Below are 22,353 nucleotides of genomic sequence, written 5' to 3'. Positions count from 1 at the left end.
AGCACGATTTTATATTTGATTAGGAATACATTGGCCCAATATGGAAGTTGATGATGTCACTGAGATGATAAGAATCTCCTCAAGGAAATAATTTATTTTTCATTTAGTTTAGACTTCATACCAAGAAAATGGACAAATGGGCTCATCAGTTGGAGTGTGCACTAAAAAGGCATCTGTTTTAGAGTGTACCAATTCTTTATCTGTAACTGTCAGTATAACTGCTGAAAATAAAGCTCCTATAATATCCTCTAAAGCACACATTTTCTATTTGTGCTATGAAAAAAAAATAAAAAGCATAAATTCAGAAGCCCGTTTGCTAAGGCCCTAATAGATTCTGACATATGAGCATCTTCAACAGGATCTACAAAATACTTCGAGCAACCTTTCAAGTATGAAACAAATTCATTACTAAAAATAATCTGACTCAAGTCCTTTTAATAGTCCTTTCAGCTCACCCTGTGGGTTTACACATATCTTGATTCCATCTGAAGCTTTCAAATCAGATAAATGTGCAGCCACCCGATAATAACAAACACAGAATTTCTATTAAAAAAATAAGGATGGGTAACCAAGAGATTTAAAAGTATTTTGGGGATTTTTAGAATGTTCCCTTATCGCGAACAATAATCAGTATATTACATCCATTGAGCGAAGTTGTGATATCTCCATCATCACAAATTTTAACCAGTGATAAAGAAGTTGTCCTGAAGGCTAGTTAGTCTTAAAGCTAGTCAATTTATTAAGAGACAAGAAATAGTTAAGCGTCTTAAGAGTCATGTTTAGGGTTAATTCCCTGTAATTACTCTTGTCATTTACAGGTTTTGTGACCATGGACCAATCACCATACTTCTTGGGAAGCAGAGTTTTACAATCTGAAAAATAAAGATAAAGTACCTTATATGGTTAAAGACAAAATGTGACCACGTGTATTAAAGCATCCTAAATATGGTCTTACATAGGTGCTCAATAATTGTCAGGTGCTATTTATTATTGTTTTTGATTTATATTCAAGTCCAAATGGAAATTTAAGGTTGCATGTCTAATTACCAAACACAATTCCTAAATGTTCAAGTACGTAGTATATGTTTGAAACTTTTAATTCAAATTTAATCCTAATTTTATCAATGCACTATCACTTTGTGTCATCTATTAAACATCAAGATCATCTAATATATACAACAAATGCATCATCAAATTTACCATGAAGTACATATGTTTCTTTTTTCTTTTGTTACTCCGCTGAGTTTGAGAGAATGTAAAGTCATTACATGGTCTCTGAGACTCTGGAATGTGTTAGAAAATGAGTTTATCGAAACTTTGAGCTCCTTAGCAGGAGAGTCATAGTTTTCTCCGAATTCCCAGAAGAACCTAACATAGTACTCTATAGAAAATACATGTAGAAAATACTTTGGGTGGATAGATTTCTTTAGGAACATAGGGAAGTAGAAGATATGCTTAATTTGCCTAAGACTGTATTTTATTCTTCTCTGAAACTTCTGAACTCAGCCAAGAGCCTGGAACAAAGTAGAAGGATTTCAATAAACTTTTTTTTTTCTTTTAATGAATTGTATTCCTTGAATAAGGGTCTGGTCTTCACAGAGTAAGGTCTGTAATTCTTGGTAAAAGTAACTAAGAGTTGCCAAGACATTTCTCGACGTAAAATCACCCAAATGTAATATGAATCTCCTGTTACCATTGCTTTGCATCTTAATTTTCCAACAGAGAGTCTATAAATAATTAACACTAGTTAACTGAAGTGTTGTGATTTTATTTCCTGATTTAATCTATGTCAAGTACATTATTAGTGAGAGTTAAAGAGGGGCTCTGGCAAACCTTGAGATAAATCTGAGTTGCACTGGAGCATATGAATAGATAACATTTTCCATGAGTGCTCATTGGAAGTATGGGTGGATGAGCTATAAACAAATCATAAGTAGAAACGTACCATAAAAATTCTAAAGGAAAAGTGACATTTAAAACCAATAGCGCATGTTATGAAATAGGGGCAAAGACTATTCCGATTGGATAACTACATTGGTATTTATCTCTATGCCAAATAACACAGCTTTCACAAATACAAAACAACATGCTTAATGTGTGTGTGTATACTAAAAAGATATTCATAGGAACACACAAGCTAGTGGAGAAATAGAAAAGAACAAGAAGATGTCATGTAAACCCCTCCCACAAAAAGGGTCCAACGGCCTTAAAAAAATACAAGTTGTCTTCAAAGTAGGAGAAAAGGAAAAATCCTACTACTTCCTTCACCCCTGCCACCCTCTTACATCATCAGGAATCATCCCACATTTCTTTTTAACATTAACAACGCAAGTATTGGCTGTAACCCAATGAACTTAAACACAGTGTGGTTTTCTTTTAAAATAAGCCTTTACTGAATATATCAACAAGGTACTGTATAGTGTAGAGTGAAGTTTGTAGTTAACAAAGTGTGCGACATGGTAGGTCTCAGAGGATGTGTAATGCAGAATCTTCCAGCCCCTCGCAGTCCCTTGTAGTGAGGACACACTAAACATAAACCAGAAGCAAATCAACATATGGTTCGAACAATAACAACTCATCAGGATTAACTTTCAGTGAATATATACTGGTCCTATGAGGGACAGACAGTGGAGACACCTTCACCTTGCCTCAAAAAGGTCATAAATTTTACATCCCATGGTTATCTTTATAAATACCTCGGTGTGTATTTGTGTGTGTGTGCAAGCATGTAGTAAATTTTTACTAGTTTAAAAATTCCTGTTGCGATGGCCTTGCTTTGTGCTCTTCTGATAGATGTGCACTAGAAGAAGAAAAAAATGAAAACTATAGCACAAGAATCCGATTAGTTTGTTATAACAGCAGTATCATGCATGTATAAATCTTTCTCCCTACAATCTGTGACAAGCATCCCTTGTTGCCAGCAATTGTCTTTTGTCTTTTGACCTTGCTGAAGAAATCAGAGAAGGATGTAAACTATAGCTTTCTTCATTTGTATTTTGGCAAAAAAAAAAAAAAAAAAAAAAAAAAAAAAGGACATCAGGCCAGTTTTGACAAAGACTAAGAACTATAAGAACTAGTAGTTTTTGTGTTGTTCTGTTTTTGTATCTGTTTCCCTTTGGGGCACAAGGAAACTGTTCTGCTTTCCCATTAAGCAGGAAAGGTAAATCACGGGCAAAACCATTCTTCTCATGTTCTAATGTCTCCTCATGGTGGGTTTTAAAGAAAAAATGCTATAAACAAAGATGTCAGTGGAAATTAACCACTTCACTGTCAAAAGTTGCACTGGGCCTTCCAGCTGAGGTTCTCTGAACTAGGGCAGCCCTAGTAATTTATGTTCGGATTGGATGTCCGGCTGGCTGCACACACAGCTGGTTCTCCACAGAGGGGAAGTAAGCTGTGATCTTGTGAAATGACGAAGACCATAGTGATTTGCATTGGTAGGAAATGGAGCCTCAAAATGAGCTCCGTCATCAATACTTTTGCTAGATTGGTCACATTACAGGTTTTTTTGTTTTTGTTTTTACTTCAGGGAATGTATCTAACACATTTTCAACAAACATCCAGATATTTAGAAATTGCATTATTTCTAATGGGATAGAATGTTTTCCACTTCTCACACAAGGAAACTAAGCAGGGAAACGCACTTTTGGTCTCTGCCTGTGGTGTCTATTGCGACAAGCTGTTAATGCATTTGACAGTTTTGAGGGAAACACAGAGCCTCTCCCTATTCAAACACATCTCCCCAAACAAATAAGTATTAATGAAAGCCATGGGTGTGAATAACGATCAATAATATCTGTGTGATCATGGTTGTACCTTTTCCTTTAGACTTTCCTCTGCACAGGGATAGTTACCTAGCTCTGAATGTAGCTCTATATGATCTGATCACCTTGTTTGGTCAAACAGCATCAAGTTCTTTATAAGCCAGATGGTATGTATGGCTTTGTTTATGGACTTGGCCTGTACATTCAACTGTGACTCCTGACTCATCTCAAAATAAGAAACAATGACAGCAAAGGAGGCTCAATACAGAGCAGATGTATCAGCAAAACACACCCCCATGACTGAAAATGCCAGTCAAAGCCCAATCCAACATCGATGGTTGGCTATTCAGCAGTCTTCTTAAGACATACAAAACATTACAAATCCCATGATGTGCTTTCTGTCCTGGTGTAGGCGAGAGCCCTAGCTATGCTACGACAAGTGGGAGTTTGATCTCAATTTTAGTAGTCTCTGTCACACTGTGCGCAAGATCAAAGTGAAGCCTATAACTACCTTCTATCTCGTCATAATTCTGTCAATCCCATAAGACGTCATAGAAACCCTTCCAACATTGATCTTCTTGGCCCAAAGCAAAAACGTTTCAGCTGCCGAATATCGCGCTGGGGGGTTATACGCACAATAGAAATACATGAGAATGATTATTTTGTGGATAGAAGAGAAAAAAACCCTCAAAAGTCAAAGTACCATCATTTGAACATATAGTTTTATCTACACAGCCAAGGGGAAGAGGACAGTGGAAGGGAATTATCCAGTAAAATACACAAAACCCCATGTCATTGTCCTGAATGTTACATGGCTTACTACTACACTGATCACCTTCACAGACTGTCTTGTCCCTTCGCTGTGTGGAATTAGCTTTAAAAAAGCAACAGCCAAAATTTACTAGCTAATAGACTAAAATGGAAACCTAAGTCACTTTAGGATTAATTCAAATTAATTCGTAGCTAATTTCAGCTCAACTGACTGCAGTTTCGATTCTTGCTTCTACAACATTATAACTTGAGTTATATTTGCTGCTTATTGTGAGGGACAAGGGAGATTAAAACATATAAGTTGGGGGTACATTATTAAAGAAAATAAAGCTCTTACTATAAAGAAAAACTTGCATAGCATTTTATACCTAAACTCTTACAAAGAAGACACATCACAGTTCTATTTTGTTAAGAGAGAGGGGGGGGGAAACAAAATGATTGTGACATTAACTTCATAGGTCCCTAAGAAGTGGCCCGTGGTAAAGGAAATATGCAACACAGGGTAAAAATTGACTTTAAAAGGAATTTTTCCAAGGGTGTGTATTTTTTAGATAATGTATGCGATCGATAGCCCTTCTACATCTAAGGGATGAAAAGGAGTAAGTTATACATACTTTGTGAAGATGGGCATTACTTTGAAAATATGTAAGCACAGACATCCCTCCCTTCTCTAAGCCCTCTGCTCTATGTCCCACTCTGCCAAGGTTGGGGGAACAAGCCCGCACTCTGACTTGTTCATTTCTCGTGTTATCCGGTTAATAAAAGATTGATTATCCCTCCACAATTCCCAAAGAAGAGGGGCACTCAAGACTGAAAAGGAATAAATGAAAATTCAAAAATGGAATAGAATTCAAGTTCGGTCCAAGGTGGAAACTCCGTATTGCTTTAAAAAAAAAAAAAAAAAAGCGAACATTATTTCAGCCAGTTTTGATGTATCTTTACAGAATTATTAGCACTGAAAATCAGTATACATTTTAAAGTGTGTAAGTATATATGGATATTTGTGCAACCAAGACTGGCATCTAAAATTTTCCTTCAAATTTTAAGCAGAGTGGGGGGAAAAAACCAAACAAATGTAGCATAAATAGCTAATTACGAAAATATATGTGAGGTGATTGGAAGACAAATTTGCAAGGGGATAAAGGTATTAATTCAAGCTATTTCAACATGATACTAATACAGTCATTTGATAAAGTAGAGCAGAACCACTGATCACTTGTTTTTGTCTAAATGGTTTTCAAATATCAACTTTAGTATATTCCAAACACTCATCTCTTGTTGGTCTAGATATCATGTTGACATAGCCTCAGTGAATCTACCCAAATAAGTCTCATTATCAAAAATAATTCCATTCAATATAATTCTTCCCGTTATTTTATTAGCCTCTTCTACAAAAGTATTCTAGAATATATCTCTGTTGAATGTGATTCAACCTGACATATAATTTGAATAGTAACACTTGTAAAGGGAGTTTTCTCGCTGGAACATCCTACGTGTCCCTGCAGATGACCGAAATCACACTCAAGTCTCTAACTCTGTTATCGCATAGGGCCAGGGATGCATGAGGAGTGATTTTTTTAAGCTCCCAATCAGAAAGCCAACCCCCCCACCCCTGGGGTTTGAAGTTCTTTTCCAAACGTGTCGATTTCTGGGTTTTGCCAAGTTGGGTTAACTTATCTTACGGGAACGGGCTTCCTCGTGATGCTTTCTATACATTTCCTGCTCTGGGTCAAATCGGGGTAACTACCTCCTTTCTCGTATTTCGAAATGTCATACTTCTCTTCCAGGTCAGGAAGTGCAGAAATAGCACGAAGGTATCTGGGCCATTTCTTGTTTTACCCACATTATTTAGCCTGCCCTGATGAGGCCACTGCAATCTGCCCTCTCATCTGACCACCGACCGTAAGAAGGGAATTTATTCTGACAGCTTCTACGGCAAAATGGGTAGTGTGCATCATGAGGAAGAATCACTCCTTCTTTTGCCTTGGCGTTGGGTTCTCGTTGTACAACCCTGTACAGTACTTCAGCAACTATTTTTTTTTTTAAGATTTAAAAAGCAAAGAGTTACAAAACTGTTTGTAATTAACTTGAAATAGAAAAGATAGCACTTTTTTTTTTTAAATCCCATTATATAGTACACCGTATAAATTACAGAGTATTCAAATGCACAAATGCATCTGGGTAACATTTATCAAATGTAATTCGCGTGTCTCTATGTGCACACACGTGTGTGTTCTCGGGAGTCCTAGTGTCCGCCTTCCTGACGCCGGGCCCCTGGCCGTCACGTGTGGCAGTGCTCCAGGTCTGGCACACTGCTGTTGCAGTATCGCATGTTGTTGGAGATATGACAGTCTGTATAATTAATGCCCCCATTCGGGGTGTAAATGGGCTGCAGTCTGAAATCTCCTTTAAGGAGCTGATCGTTATTTAAGGAGACGATCTGAAAGCTGGTCTCTGTCATCTCCAGGATGGAATTGTCCTTCTTGGTGCCGGCCTCACAATAGTCATCTTTCCGCCGGCCTCGGTTGTACTTCCACTTCTGGGACGTGTAGCGCCCCTTTTTGTGCATGTGCCAGCAAAAGACGCTGAGCAAGACCACGAGCACAAATATCACGGCGCCCCCGATCAGGCCCGCCAGCAGAAAAGGGGAGCCCATGCTGTGCGAGGTCGTCTGCTCGTGGCTGGAGGCCGTGTTGCTGCCATTGTTCAAATAGGAGGCGTGCGTGGTGGCCTCGGAACAAACGGTATCTTCCACCGCTCGGTAGTTAAAAGCATCCAGGGGCACTAGGCAAATCCGGTAGGTGGATCTGGGCTCCAGGTTCACCAGGCTCAAGTGCTGCTTCTCGCCGCTCACGATGCGTTCCTGAACGATGCCCCCCACTAAGCTGTGGCCCATTTTCACCCACGTGAGTTTGTACGCCATCACCGCGAAGAGGGACAGCCAGCTGACTTGAATGGACGTGTCATTCACGAAATGCACAGACAGCTGGATCCGTTCGGAAACCGGCGGGGTGGCTCTTTCCCTGCCATCCCAGGCCGGGACGGTGGGCAGCCTGGCTGTGGTGGGAGTCTGCGGTGTGTGGCTCCGGCCGGGGGTCGGGACAGACAGCGTGGGGGGCTGGGTCGTCGGGGGCGCCGTACTCGGGGCCGGGGTAAAGGCGGGCAGCCCCGGGGTCGTGGTGGGGCACGACAACAGATTCATATTCAGCTCCCTGACAGCCATGCCCCGGACTTGCTCAGGCCCTTGGCACATGAAGCCTCGCACGTTGAGAGAGGAGGGGATGTACTTGAGCCACTCCGTGACCCACTTAATGCTGCAGTCGCAGAACCAGGGGTTATTCCGAGCCGTGAGCTGCTTCAGGTTGGAGAGGTTGTCGAAGACCCCTTGGGTCAACACGCGCAGCTGGTTGTTGGATATGTCCAGCCGCTCCAGCTTGCGCAGGTTTGAGAAGGCCGTCAGAGGGATGTGGTTGATCTGGTTGTCCTGCAGGTAGAGCCTGATCAGGTGTGTACCCGGGAGATCGGGGGGCGGGTGGGAGAGGGAATTCCGAACAATGGAGAACTCCTTGAGCTTGGTGAGATGGCTGAAGGTGCCGTCGGCGATGCCCTTGTTGGTCAGGAGGTTGCCGTCCACGATCAGACGCTCTAAGCTCGTGAGGTTCTGAAAGGCCATGTCTGATATGATGGCAATTCGATTTTCGTCCACTCGCAGCTCTTGCAAATCCACGGGGAGCCCCACAGGCACGCTGCTCAGGTGATTCTTGGACAGAAACAACAGTTTGAGGCTGATCGCCTCCCGGAAGGCCCCGTCTTCCACCCCCACTGTGGATATCGAGTTGTCATCCAGGTGAAGCTCCTCGAGCTTCAAGAGCTGGGCGAGAGCAGCCCGGGAAATGGTCTGAATGTTGTTTTCCTGCAAATGGAGAACTCTGACGTTCTTGGGAAGGTTCATGGGGAATTCATCCAGCTGGTTGCCATAAAGGTAGACCGTGTGCACCGACCGTACGTTGTGCAGTTCCGCAGGAAATCCAGCATTATTAATTTGGTTGTTGTGGAGGTAGAGCACGGTTACGCCCTCCGGGATCCCAAGAGGCACTGAGGTCAAGCTTCGCTCATTACAGTAGACAAAGTTCCTATCGCAGCGGCACACGCTAGGGCATGCCAAGATTTTTGACACTTGTGAGTAGAGCCCCAGGGAAATGAGAAGCCAAGATTTCAGGAAAAAAGCCCCATGGCTGGGCCACTGTGTGGTCTGCAGGCCCATTTCTGAAGTACAGAAACAAAATACAAGGTGGTGGGGAAAGTAAAAAGGAAGAAAAAAAAAATATATATATATAGCAAAACCAAAATGACTAGACGGGGTTCTGTTAAAGTCCAGAACTCCAAGTGGAGGAAAAGTCTCGAAGGCCTGCGGTTAAAGAATTCTCCTGTGGTCTCTGGTCTTATCAGCCTGTGTTGCCTTCTTTGTTACCGTCCTCCATGTGCAAAAATAACAATAATAATAATAATAATAACAATAATAATAATAATAATTTCAATAGGGAGAATTTTCCACACAGGCGATGAGTGAAGCCAAGTTATCAGCGGTCAACAGGGACCCAACGAGGCAGGCAGAACTAGAACTCCCTTCTCGTGCTGGAGATCAGGTCAGCGTTGATGAGACTCTGAACTTCTTGGTTAAGCTCAATCTGCAATCTGTTGTAGGAAAGTAAAGAGAAAAAAGTCAGTTAAGGGGAGAGTAATGGATGAAGTGCTGACCTGACTCTATGTCCTTCAAGAACAATGTTATCTGACAAATAACACCAGAGACAAGGGAGCTGGCATTAAGTGATGTTTTAAGGAACAATAATTTAGTTGAAAAGGTACTGAAAAAGGATCATGATTTGGTTATCTTATATTCGTTCAAAAGAAAACCAGACAGTTCCCCCTCACCATCAGTGAGTGTACTGTGAATTTTACATCCCAATCAGTATATTCTCTTAAATATCTATTCGCGTATCCAATAGAAAAGCCCACCAGACACACTGTTGAACCCACTGAATCAATAACGATGATCACCTACAAATCTGACTGGCCACACCTTGTTTCAAGTTGAAATGACTGACTGACTAATACAACCGGAGGAGAAAAAAATGGGAAGTCCTTTCTAGTTATAAATAAACAAATGCAAGATAGGGGCTGATAAAGTTATTTAAAAAGGTAAGTCCATTTGGTATGATGCTAAGCGAAAATAAGTGGGAGAGAGAAAGACAAATACCTTATGATTTCATTCAGATGTGGAATTTAAGAAACAAAACAGAAGAACATAGGAGAAGGGAAGGAAAAATAAAATAAGAGGAAAATTGAGAGACAGGCAAACTGTAAGAAACTCGTAATTATAGGGAACCAACCAAGGGTCGCTGGAGGGGAGGGGTTGGGGGAGAAAAGGGTAACTGGGTGATGGGCATTAAGGAGAGCACGTGATGGAATGAGCACTGGGTGTGATATGCAACTGATGAATCACTAAATTCTACCTCTGAAACGAATAAAAATAAATTCAATTAAAAAAAAAAAACGTGTCCTTTTGATCTGATACTGCAAAGGAGATGAATAACTGTAATGCACAGAAGCACGCATGAAGGCAGAGAGACGATTTCTCTTTTCTTCCCCACTTTTCCCCTCTTCACATCTTTGTCTTTCTCCAAAATCGCTTACGCTCGAGTTACCAAGAACGATGAAACTCCAGTCCATGATACATTTCTATTGATTCTTTCTTTCCGGGCTTCCAGGTACAGATGAGATCACCATTGTGATCTCTTTGAGAACTGCCAAGCTCATGATTGGGAATAAGTTATTTTTCAACACCACCACCTTCCTCCCATCCGTGAGGATTTTTTTTCCTGCTTTTAAAGAAGGACCTTCAGCCGACTTTGAAATGACAGAGGACCCAGTTGAGGAAGTAAAGGCAATCCACAGATAGTAATCATGCCTTCATGCTCTACAACATGTTCCATCTGTTTTTAGATCAGAGAGGTAAAGCAGTTAATTGAAAGGTGCCAGATTTGATTTCCTTACAAAATAAGCTAACATGACAGGACATGGCAAGCTATGAATTTCTTAATTCTCACCAACAGACAAAAACTAAAACAACTTATATATCTAGAGCACGGAGGAAGTATTTGAAATTGTTTCCTCAGCTATCCTTAGAAATATAATTAAAAAAAGAAAATAAAGCATTGTAAATGCTATTTAAGTGTCAAGGATATTGTAAATTTGTTCCACGACTTAAAAAAAAAAAATTGCGAACCACCTAAAAAAAATGCCTCTGATGACCTGAAACAGTAAAACTCATGTTTTATTGTTCAGAGACCTTAAAAAGGGGAAAGGAGAGATAGGGAATCTTTCTCCAGGCAAAACCAGATTGAGATATGATACTTCTAATTTGTTAAAACTTATAAATATACGTTTTACCACTAGACAGAAGCCTTCCCCCCACCACAGCAAAAATCCTCCTATCTGCTTAAAGAATAATTTATAATACAACCGGGATAGAATAGGAAAAATGAATTTAGTGTCATCAGCCTGATGTCATCCTTAGCACAGATTTCAAATTTTTAGACCATCTCAGTGTTCCCTAGTAGTTTGATTTTCAAGGGTGATCCCGGTCCAGTAGCTGAGCTTGAGCTGGGAAGTTGTTGGAAAGTAGCAAGAACCTAGGATGTCCTGTTAAAATTTGTGAGTCATTGCCCTAAACACAGTAACATCTTATTTAATCATTCAAACGTTTTCATTTATTCAATACAAAACAAATTCGAGAGCATGTCAAAGGACTCAAGTAAGAGTAAAAGCATACTGATCCCTTTTGTCCCTAGAAGACAGTCTCAAATTACATCTTACACATAAATGACATCTTGTAGGTGGAGTAGGGGAATGACTATAACATACACTTGGCCTCAACAGACCCTTGGAAATCTATGTCTGAATGACAAGCACTAATGCTCAGTAGGAGTGCAAAAGTTGTTTGTAATCATGAGATCCCACTTTATGAAGCAGGATTTACTTAAGAACAAACATTTGTTTGGTGCTATTAGCATTTACTCTTCATAGGAGGTAGGAAAGAGAGACCGGAAGAATGGAACCCAACGCAGTTTTGAGTATTCCACAGGAATCTTCCACATGCAATAGTAACACACAATAAATAGACTTTCCTAAGAGAGAAAAACAGCTGCTCCAGGGCTCTAAGTTCCTAAATAAAAAGAATAGATGTTTCTTGACTGTGTTTACAAGCCAAGTATTAAGGCCTTGGAAACAATGAGCCAATACTTGAGGATGACAGAAGTTGCTTAGAAAGTTCATCAACCAGAAATCTCAAAGCAATAATTACTGGGAGCTAACACAGCACTCAGGTTTCGGGACCTGGAGACTATCATGCTTCCCAATGGCACATTTTCCACTTGCCTGTGCTGTGTCTTCTGTTAGGAGGAGGGAAAGCCCCGTCAGCCAGTCCTTTGCCCCAGGCCTTGCTCTCTAGCCGAGGTACTCGACTTATGAGTGCTTCTTTCGTAATTATGTAAGAAGAGGATGTTGTCCTGAAGAAATCCTCTAATGGGATTACATGGGGCAAACTGTCACTGTTTATCCACCTTAACAGAAGAAAAGTCTCATCGAGATCACAATGTGTTGATCAGCTATGACAAGCTCAATTCTGAATTGGAAACAAACTCTTGTTGTTGTTTTTTTGTTTTTTTGTTTGTTTGTTTTGTTTTGAGCTTCTTGAAAGTCCCACAAAATTACAGCAAATAGCAAATCTGTCGCAATCCTTGGATCAATGGTAGCCTAAATATGTCAGCCAATATACAGTATCTTTGTTGAAATTAGTACAAGTGGAAAATTACAAACACGTAGGCAATAATAACATTGTTTTTTCATTTAAATACACTAAAATTTCCTCTATATTTTTCAGTGCTAATTCCTACTGCATCCTAAGAGCAGTAATCCTTTCAGACTTTAAGTGGGAGACTCTATTCGTAGAGAAAGTAGTACAGTATAATAGTCAAAAGCACAGCCCCCAAGTTCTCATCCCACCTCTGACACAGAGTAGCCGCAGGATTTTGACCTTTTACGCCTTCCTTTCCTCACCTGAAAAATGAAGATGAAAATAGTTCCTAACTCATAGTATTCTGGAGAGAATTGAATAGGATAGTATTTGTGGAAGGCCTTCGTGATGCCTGACTCACGTGAGAACATAATAAATATAAACTGTGATTCTCTACCTAATTATTATGATTTACGTAGTCCAAAGAGGTAAACTCCGATGTATACAGCAAAATAAAACCACCTTGAACCTACCAAGTTCTGTGCATTGTAATATACTCCAGAATTTCTCAACCTCAGTGCTACTGACATTTTGGGCTGGATAATTATGTATGGGGCTCCCATGAGCATCCAAAAATATTTCCAGGGACACCTGGGCGGCTCATTGGTTGAGTCTCTGCCTTCGGCTCAGGGCATGATCCCAGGTCTGGGTATCGAGTCCTGCATGGGGCTCCCTGTGAAGAGCCCACTTCTCCCTCTGCCTATGTCTCAGCTTCTCTCTCTGTGTCTCTCATGAATACATAAATAAAATCTTTAGAAACAAAAACGTTTCCAGACACTGTCATGCGTATGTCCCTTGGGATGACAAAATCGCCCCCAGTTATGAACCACTGACCCACACCATCTTATAAGTACCTTAGAAGGTTAGCATTATTATTCTAATTTTGTAGAAGAAATCGAACATAGGTTTCTAAAAAACAGAACCTAAAAGTACTTCTTGCCATGGACACCAAAAAAGCATGAACATGTAACATGCTTTTATTCAAGCAATATTTATTGGGCACTAAAATGAGGTTTCAGTCTGAGGCAGAGCTGATATGGATTTTGGCTTCACTGGCTTGACCGGTCAGTGAAGGGAGAGAAATGGAAGCATGAAATTACGTTACTATGTAAAGAGTTCTAAGCTTAACGTATCTGAGAATTACAGTAGTGTGTAAAGAGCTCTAACCTACCTAGTCCCTGGGGTATCAGGAAAAACACTGCAGGACAAAGATTGTCCCCCTGATGATCTGAAGGCTAAGAAGGTGCAAGCAAGAGAAGAGATTCCAGAAGTGTTGCACCTGGACCCAAGCTGGTGATGATAAAGATCAGGAGGTGAAACTCAGCTCCACTGAGAGAAAAAATAAAACTTGGACAGCACAGCACATTCCCCCAAATCTGCCCGCTTCCCACTCAGGGAGTCCTGTTTCCAGAAGGTAATAAACAAACCCATGTTTCAAGGTCACTAGCCATTTCCATTTACAAGTCGCTAAATATTGGGAATAAAAGATTTTGCTTTACAAGATGATTTCAAATATTGAGAGCAAAAGTTGCCCCCTCCCCTTTTCCTATTTGTTTGAATACGGCACTGAGTACGCTTCCTTTCCAGGAAACTAGAGATTATGAAGAACGGTTTCATGGAAGGTGCTAAGGAAAAACAGGAATTTTCATTGAAAGTAGAAAACACAGTTTCAAAAGGTTGGGTATAAATCAACACGGAACAAATGCTCTTTGGAGACACCAAGAACCTGGCCCTGCCGGTCTGTGAAAGCTGCCTGTAAGCAGCAGTTACTCAGACTACTTTACCCTAATTTAACTCTTTTCATAGGAACTGAGACTCAAAGCACATAAATCACGTAAAAGCTTTCAGCAAAGTGTTTCTCTCGCAGTGCTGCCTAAGAAGAATTTTTTAAAAAATTAATTCCAGGAGCCTGTATTCCAGGAGCGCTTAATAAACTCAGACTATAAAAATCATAGTACAGAAAATAAGAATTGTCAATAAGCACTGCCGATTGCATAATATAATGACACCAGGACAAACCTAATAAAATCTTAATGGTCTCAGCATTGGCTGGACTGTGACAAGACAGCACAGCGCATGAAATGCTACGAATGAGAAAGCCAACCTGAAGAGGAACTCTCTACCTAAAGTTTCCCTGGGTACCTGGGACTTAGCACTTCTGGAGTTAGACAATTTGTGCTTAAAATCAGACACGCAGGTGCAGAATTCAGAGGTCTAACTACACTACAAATGTCTCTGTTACAATCTGGAAACACTAAAACAATTTATAGATCTTGTGCACATTTCCACATTCCTGAAGATAGGTTATAAATACTGTTCTTACAACAGTCAGGAGAGTTCTATAGTTAGCTGGCCAAGATGTGGGGATTAGCAGAGGAATTTGGGGAAAAATAAAACAATAGTCAGCCCCTCACTTGAAATCATTTTTCCATCTCACTCGTTGACCCTCAACCAAACCCCTTGAAGTTTCTCATTAGACAAATATTTTTCTTTGCTAAAACAAAGAGAATGAAAGAAGGGAAGAGGGAGAAAAGGAGGAAAAGAGGGAAGGGAAGAAGGGAAACACTTTATATAAACGGTTGACAATTTCCTGGCTCCAGTCAGTCTAGAATTGAAAACATTAAAATTGGACCAAAAAAAAAATTAAAAAGGAGCTATTCTCCTGGCAAACATAAAATTCTCTAACACATTTGAAGAGTTGTTCCCACATGGTTTCCAGTGTAGTTGGTTCATATAATAAGTTTAGAACAAGCAAACAATGTCAAAAACTCAAGAGCATAAACTTTGAGGACATATTCATTACTGTCACTGGCTGTTCTTCATCCACTAGGGACCTGCCACTGACCGACCATTCTTTGGTTCCATTAAAATCTGCGTATCTGGAGGCAAGACTGGGACTTCATGGTTTTTAAACTCAGTGGTGAGCAGACATGAAGAGAGAAGAATTTTCTTGAGACAACACTGATAGGATTAAAGAAAAGAAATAACTCTACACAGTGCATAAAGGATGGGCCCCCTTCAGCCCATATCTATATGCTTTTCAGTCCATTTCCAAAAGAGAGTTCACTTATTTAGACATCCGTTCACTTGGTCAAACAAACATATACTGAGCACTGCATGTTTCAGGCATAGAAAATAGTGGGTTTCCTTGGCTTTTATCTCTGAGAGAGACTTTTTCCCCATTATCTGATTCAGAGATTCTCCAACCCCAAAGGTCATCAAAAACACTAGGGGAAGATGAAAAAAGAGGGTTTCTAGGCACCACCCTGCATACAGATTTTTGGTTTTATAGGTCCTTTTTTTTTTTTTAAAGATTCTATTTATTTATTCATGAGAGATACACAGAGAGAGGGGAGACATAGGCAGAGGGAGAAGCAGGCTCCGTGTGGGGAGCCTGATGTGAGACTCGATCCTAGAACCCTGGTTTGATAGGTCTTTGAAGAAGGCTGTGCATGTGCATTTTGTCAATACTTTCCAGGTGGTTCTGATGATCAAACATTTGGGCCACTTTAGGGCTCAATCACCCAGACACCCACCATCAGGGTGGAGGCAACTGGTCTTTTTTTTTTTTTTTTTTTTTGATCAAATTGATTTGTGAGAGGTGGAGCAGTACATGTGGTGGTGTGGCAAGAGCAAAGGGTTTGAGGTAAGTTAGAATTTGGTTTTGACCTCAGCTCAGCTACTCTTCAAAATCATGACAATGGGCATTTGACTCAACATCGCTCAAACTCTTTGCTCATCTCAAGAGGGGAGAATAAGCCATGCTCACAAAATTATTGGGAACACTAGAGATAGTGGATGTAAAGTAACTAAGAATACCACGTAGGCTCCCAATAAACTGTGCTGGACTCTGGCGACAGGTGACCTGGATAGCTTTCTGACTTGCCAGCTATGCTAACTTGGGTACATCATTTCGTCTCCCTTGGCCCCAGTTAACTCATTTGTCCATTGAAGAAAATGGTAATATGAATCTCTCACAGTTGTTGTAGGGCTGTAAATCATTTCAAGTGTTATCGAACATGTGGAGAACATACACCCCTTATGTGTTGGCCGTTCCCATTTTTAGCTTTAAAAAACAGCAACAATAGCAAAACCCTCTTCCACAGGGAGTTTTTGTCCCATATTAGTAGAGAGTTGGTTCTTTTGAATTCATCAAATTTTACTTTCCTCTTTCATTTACTGATCATAGTTATTTTCCTTTGGAGATATACACATACATCTTCCCATCAATCAACACTGTGACTATGTGGAGACATTTACTGGGTCTCTCAGATCTTCTCCTTTCCTATGTAAATATCCCATATCTTTCATTTGCTTCACAATCTCAGCCTCCATTTCTCAATACGTGCTGCCCGGAATGGAAAACAAGACTCATGTGCGTGACCAGCACCAAGTACGACCCAGCAAACAGTGGAGAGTGCCCACTCCCTGCCAGGTGTAGGGTTGATTACTAGAAAGATATCTACAGTACAGCCTCCATGTTTGAGTATCAGTTCATGTCAGATAAAATAACTCTTTGCATAAAGCTCTTTGCAATTTCAAAAGCATTTTAATATGTTTCATTTAATGTAATCCCACAACAACCTATAGGAGATATGTCTATCAACCTCAGATGAAGTCTACAGAGATGAAGTAATCTGCTTGAAGCCATATTGGTGGTATGAACAGAGGATGGTATAAATTTTCCATAAGAAAATACTAGCTACTGGGAATCCCTGGGTGGCTCCAGCGGTTTAGTGCCTGCCTTTGGCCCAGGGGGTGATCCTGGAGTCCTGGGATCAAGCCCCACATCGGGCTCTCTGCATGGAGCCTGCTTCTCCCTCTGCCTGTGTCTCTGCCTCTCTCTCTCTCTCTCTCTCTCTCTCTCTGTGTGTCTCTCATGAATAAAAAAATAAAATCTTAAAAAGAAAATACTAGTTACTGGTATGATTTTATGAATGGTGTCAGTTATGATGGTATTAAAACCAACATGCACTTCCCTGTAAAAACTAAAGCCTCTCTCCATTGCTTAAATATATAAAACCATCAGTAGCCTGGCACCTGAAGTGAGTAAAATGTCCAAGCTTGACTGGTACATAAATAAAGAATAATTATGCCAGGGAACCCATTATCTGTTCTCCCCCATGTGACTCCAGGGCTCAGCAGGAGTGAGAAACCAAGCAGTTCAGCTTATGGGCAGCATTAAGGTGCCAAGGATTGGAGGAATCTGAAGGACTTGATGGCCACCGACAGGCTGCTAGCAAAACAGACAGCAAAGCTTCCTTGCCTACTTCATCTCAAAGAACCCCAAGGTGGCTGTCACCACATTTTACAGCTTGGGAAACTCTTTATGTGGGGCCACTATGGGAAGAGCTGTTGAAGTAGTAAAGCTAGTCACAACTGCCCAACACATGGCCACCTTGTGTATACTAGTAGCTTGAGATGAGTGAGATGCCTTAGGTATCAAGAATTTCTTGAATTCTAAGGGAAAAAAATCTGTAGAAAGTGAGATCAGTAATATAACAAACTGTTATTTTAAGAAAGATCTTGCTAGATCTGCCCCCCCCAATCCCTCCCTGACCCCTGGCAAGGGACAGTTTCTAAGCAATCCCATAAGAACACTTGACTCCAGAAAGTCTGAAAGATTTCTTCTATCTTTTGCCCTACAACCCAAACATGCAATGCTCACTCTGAATACTTGTATCCCTTTCCATGCTGTCTCCCAGTCCATCATGCCCCCCAAGACATTCTTCCAGCATTCACCTAGAGTGCAGAAGGAAGGAATGAGAAATCATCTTCTTTTCTTTCCTCCTTCCTTTCTTTTTTTGGGGGGGAGGGAGCAAACTATGTTGGGATAGAACCAGAGATTTGAACTTGCTGCTTATATTGTCCTTGATTATTCAGCAGAAGAAATAAGCAGGTGAGTATGACCAGTGTATGCACCCCTAGGCTCTGATATATTTTTAACTTGAGTTCAAATTCTGCCAAATAGTCAAATACCTCTTGAGGGCCGACCCCTGCTAGTGACAGTGCTATACTCACAGAGCCATGAGAAAGAAGTCATTATTATCTTGAATTTGCAAATGAGGAGATAAGCTTGGAGAAATCTGTGACTTACTCAAGTTCAGATTGTCGTAAATCCTAGCCACAGAATGCCAGCTGTTTTTCTGACAAGAAAGGAAAGAAAAAGAAAGAAAAATGTGGTGCTCTTCCCACTACATTCTCCTCCTTGAATTATTGGTTTAGGGTGTGCAATCTAGTATATCAAAAATTCTTCTGCCAACACCCCAGGTTCCCTTGCCCTCTGTTTTATCATTGCACCAATCAAGCAAACAAACAAACCCCATCACAAGCCCCATCTCCCCTGTACCTACCTGAGTTTCAGATTCTTACCAGAGAAAGTCATGTAATAGCACAAATAAGGCCTACCTTTTTTTTTTTTAAAGGTTTTATTTATTTATTCATGAGAGACACAAAGAGAGAGAGAGAGAGGCAGAGACACAGGCAGAGGGAGAAGCAACCTCCATGCAGGGAGCCCGACGTGGGACTCGATCCCGGGTCTCCAGGATTGTGCCCTGGGCCGAAGGCGGCGCTAAACCGCTGAGCCACCTGAGCTGCCCCCAGATAAGGCCTACCTTAACTAGGGAATCACCAACTTGCAATAAGCCTGCACTCTGCCTAGCAACCCTGTTCTACTTCCCTGGAAAACTTCTTTCTCAGTCTCCTCAAAGACGGAGTCCGTCTTTACTCTCCTTAGGTTCCCTAACTTCTCCTTTCACTTTCAGTAGACAGCATGACTTCAATGTGAAGATAAGCAGAAGACATCAGACAGGATCTCCCCTGTCTTCCTGCTGCCAGAAACCTCAGCCCACCTACATCTGCATCCACTTTCTTTCCCTTAGAGCTGGACCAATCCATCACCTCTGTGGAGCTCTGGCCCTACAGGCCTCTCTAGAATAACACCCTCTATGTTCTCCTTCCCTGTGTACGCAATCTCTCTGTTTCAAAGTGCATCTACTTTTAAACATTCTCTGGGGGAACCTGGGTGGTTCAGTTGGTTTGGCATCCGACTCTTGGTTTCAGCTTAGGTCATGATCTCAGGATCGTTAGACGGAGCTCCATGCGCAGCCTCACCCTCAGTGCAGAGTCTGCTTGTCCCTCTCTCTCTGGGCCTCCCTCGCTTGCACTCTCTCTCTGAAATAATTAATTAATTGATTAATATCATTAAAAATAATAAACATTCTCTGGTATTTTCCATTTAAAAAAAAATCCCTCCTCCGGATGCTGCTGCAGTTTTCTCCCAACATTTAGCCAAACTTCTGAAAAGAATGGTTCACAATCGACATCTCTGTTTTCTCACCTCCCACCCATCTCCCTCCACCAATCTCTACACTGGTTCCTGCCCCTGCTTTCACACAAGCATGTCTCACTGACGTCAGCAATCATCCCTGGGTTGGTAAATCCAAAGGGCTTTTGTCTGTCTTCCTTCTTTATCTCACAGCATCAGTTAGACCTGCTGTGCATGCCCTTTCTGAAACCTTCTCATTCTCTGATCGCTCTGACATCAGTCTGCTGGTTTTCCTCTTGCTCCTCCTATTTCCTATTTGCAGGCTCCCCTCTCAATCTAGGCATTCAGTGTGAGTCCAGTAAGCTTGGATCCAGGTGCTTTTCTCGTTCTTCTATAGGACATGGCATCCAAGCCCCAAGTGTAAATTATCATCTGTGTATGCAAATTTTTTAAATTAATTTATTTATTTATGATAGTCACACAGAGAGAGAGAGAGAGGCAGAGACATAGGCAGAGGGAGAAGCAGGCTCCATGCCCCAAGAGCCCGACGTGGGATTCAATCCCGGGTCTCCAGGATCGCGCCCTGGGCCAAAGGCAGGTGCTAAACTGCTGCGCCACCCAGGGATCCCTGTGTATGCAAATAAAGCACAAACCACAATCTCCATCATAGCCTCTCCTATTAGCTCATTACCTGTACAGCGGAACTCCCACTTGACTTACTCATTTCAACGTCTTAAGAGAATTTCTGGCTTAGCATGTGCAGTTTCAGGTACCTTTTAAGAACCTTCCATGTGATGACTCATAATTAAGCAATACATCTGATACTGTTATTACCCCAACAGAGAGAATGGAGCCCTGAGTTATATAGCTTCTCCAAAGCCGATCAGCAGCTCGGGGACAGCAACAGAATTTGAACTCATGCACGAGCCGCAAGGCCTTGCACCTGACCCCTATCTTTGTCCCCTGTAAGCTCCACATAGGCAGAGGTTGGACTGCTTTTGCTCACTACTGTTTTCCCAGAGCCTACAATAGCAAATGGCACATAGTCAAGATGTGTTTATAGAATAAATAGATGAATCCAAAATGACCTTCAGATGATTACTTTGCTTGAAGAGGCAGTCTGTAAAAACTCTTCGACATCTTCAACCTGAGGTCCCATAAGGAACCACCAAGCTAATATTTCGGAAAAGGCTTCAAAGGTTTTAAGCAACACTAACCTACCCAGAGAGATGGAGGGATAAATAGAGAGATAGATGAACAGTCATCAAAGACCAAGAAACTAGATAACCTTAGGAAAGGGCATAAAACATGCAACGAGAGAACAATTGTAATTGCCACAGCACTGTACTTGTTTTGCAAAATAACATCAAATTCGGTGCTTTTATGGACTGAAATGGGGTCAGTCTGACCCATTATTACAAACTTGGTTTGATGAAAGGCACGTCTGATCACCCTAGATACCTAACTTTTTAGTTCTATGATGATTTTGACCAAAATTCAGGCAAGTCCTTATGGTCTACTACAAAAACTCTGAAAATAAATAAATACATAAATAACAAAACAAACAAAAAAACCAAAACAACAACAAATCTCAAGTGTTTCTTCCCATATAATGCCAATGACTTACACATATTTATACAAATTTCAGGGTGACAGCTCAACTGTGCTTTAATTGCATACTCCTTTACCATTCTGCAGAGATAGAATCCATACAAAACAGGCCGGGAACTTTGAGAGCTCTAAAAAAGCTCATAGAAAAAAATCAACTGAATCCAAAAATATAAACATGACCCATTTTCCCACCAAAATATTGCATCACATATGTAATATGCATAATGAAACAGAAAATCTCGTTGTCTCCTTCACAAGGAGAATACATTTCAGTCAGTGATATTGATCAGCACATGAAATGAAATTACATAGTGTGTATTTGCAGGTGAGTTATCTGGTTTTGAGTTTAAGAAATGAAAAATTCATTGCGTAAGCCTCTTTTGGTATCATAGGGATGGCTCTGAATGTAAATGGTACAAAATTTCCTCACTGAATAAACAGGTTTCACAGTGCGCTTCCTCATCTTCAGAACACCTGTCACGTTGAAGTGTCAGGCTATGTTCAGGGGACTATTTCTGGATTTGAGGGATGGGAGGGAAAAAAGAAACAAAAGAAAGATGATTATTTCCTATCCTTGACCTTTTCTTTTTCTCAAGGGCATCTGCTCCAGCATGCAGATATAGGGTAAAATGAAATCAAGTTTTTTTCAAGACTTAAAAATCAAACCCCAGAGGAGAGCCATTAGTATCGTGCCCAGGGTAAGCTTCACATTGCACAAAAGGAATCATTCAAAGCAAAATTTTAAAAATACACAACAGATTTTAAAAGCTATCTTGAAAAGAATCTACACTGGCAGCTTTTCTTATTTGAACGAAATGTTAAGTGATATTTCCCAAACAAAAGAGAATTTAAACATACAAGCAGATCCTTTTACAGGTTTATACACAGTCAGAGCACTCCTTTCAGTTATGAACACTGTGAGCTTCAAACTTTATCCCCAATGCAGAAAGTTTGTGTTTTTTTAATTATATGTTGTCAATCAACTTTAACCACTTAATTCTTTGTTTAAAAAAAAAAAATGCTTCCCCCACACCCCTGACAAGCATATACATACACACACACCAGAACATGATCATGATGACTTT

At 40.8% G+C, this 22,353-nt stretch overlaps 1 protein-coding gene across 3 annotated transcripts in view; it reads right to left on the bottom strand.

Moving 5' to 3' along the window:
• Positions 1–715: 715 nt before the first annotated feature.
• The window catches only part of FLRT2 (fibronectin leucine rich transmembrane protein 2), a 99,528-nt gene continuing 77,890 nt past the window's right edge, over positions 716–22,353 (bottom strand). For all 3 annotated transcript variants that reach the window (XM_077910253.1, XM_077910255.1, XM_077910254.1), the window contains exon 2: positions 716–9,230. In XM_077910253.1, the coding sequence (XP_077766379.1) occupies positions 6,817–8,799 (1,983 nt within the window). In that variant the 5' untranslated portion in view covers positions 8,800–9,230 and the 3' untranslated portion in view covers positions 716–6,816. The remainder of the gene's footprint in view (positions 9,231–22,353) is intronic.

Source organism: Canis aureus, chromosome 9, assembly GCF_053574225.1.
Source record: "Canis aureus isolate CA01 chromosome 9, VMU_Caureus_v.1.0, whole genome shotgun sequence".
Classification (NCBI taxonomy): Eukaryota; Metazoa; Chordata; class Mammalia; order Carnivora; family Canidae; genus Canis; species Canis aureus.
Note: the sequence above shows the minus strand (reverse complement) of the source record. Positions and strands in the feature narration are given on the sequence as shown.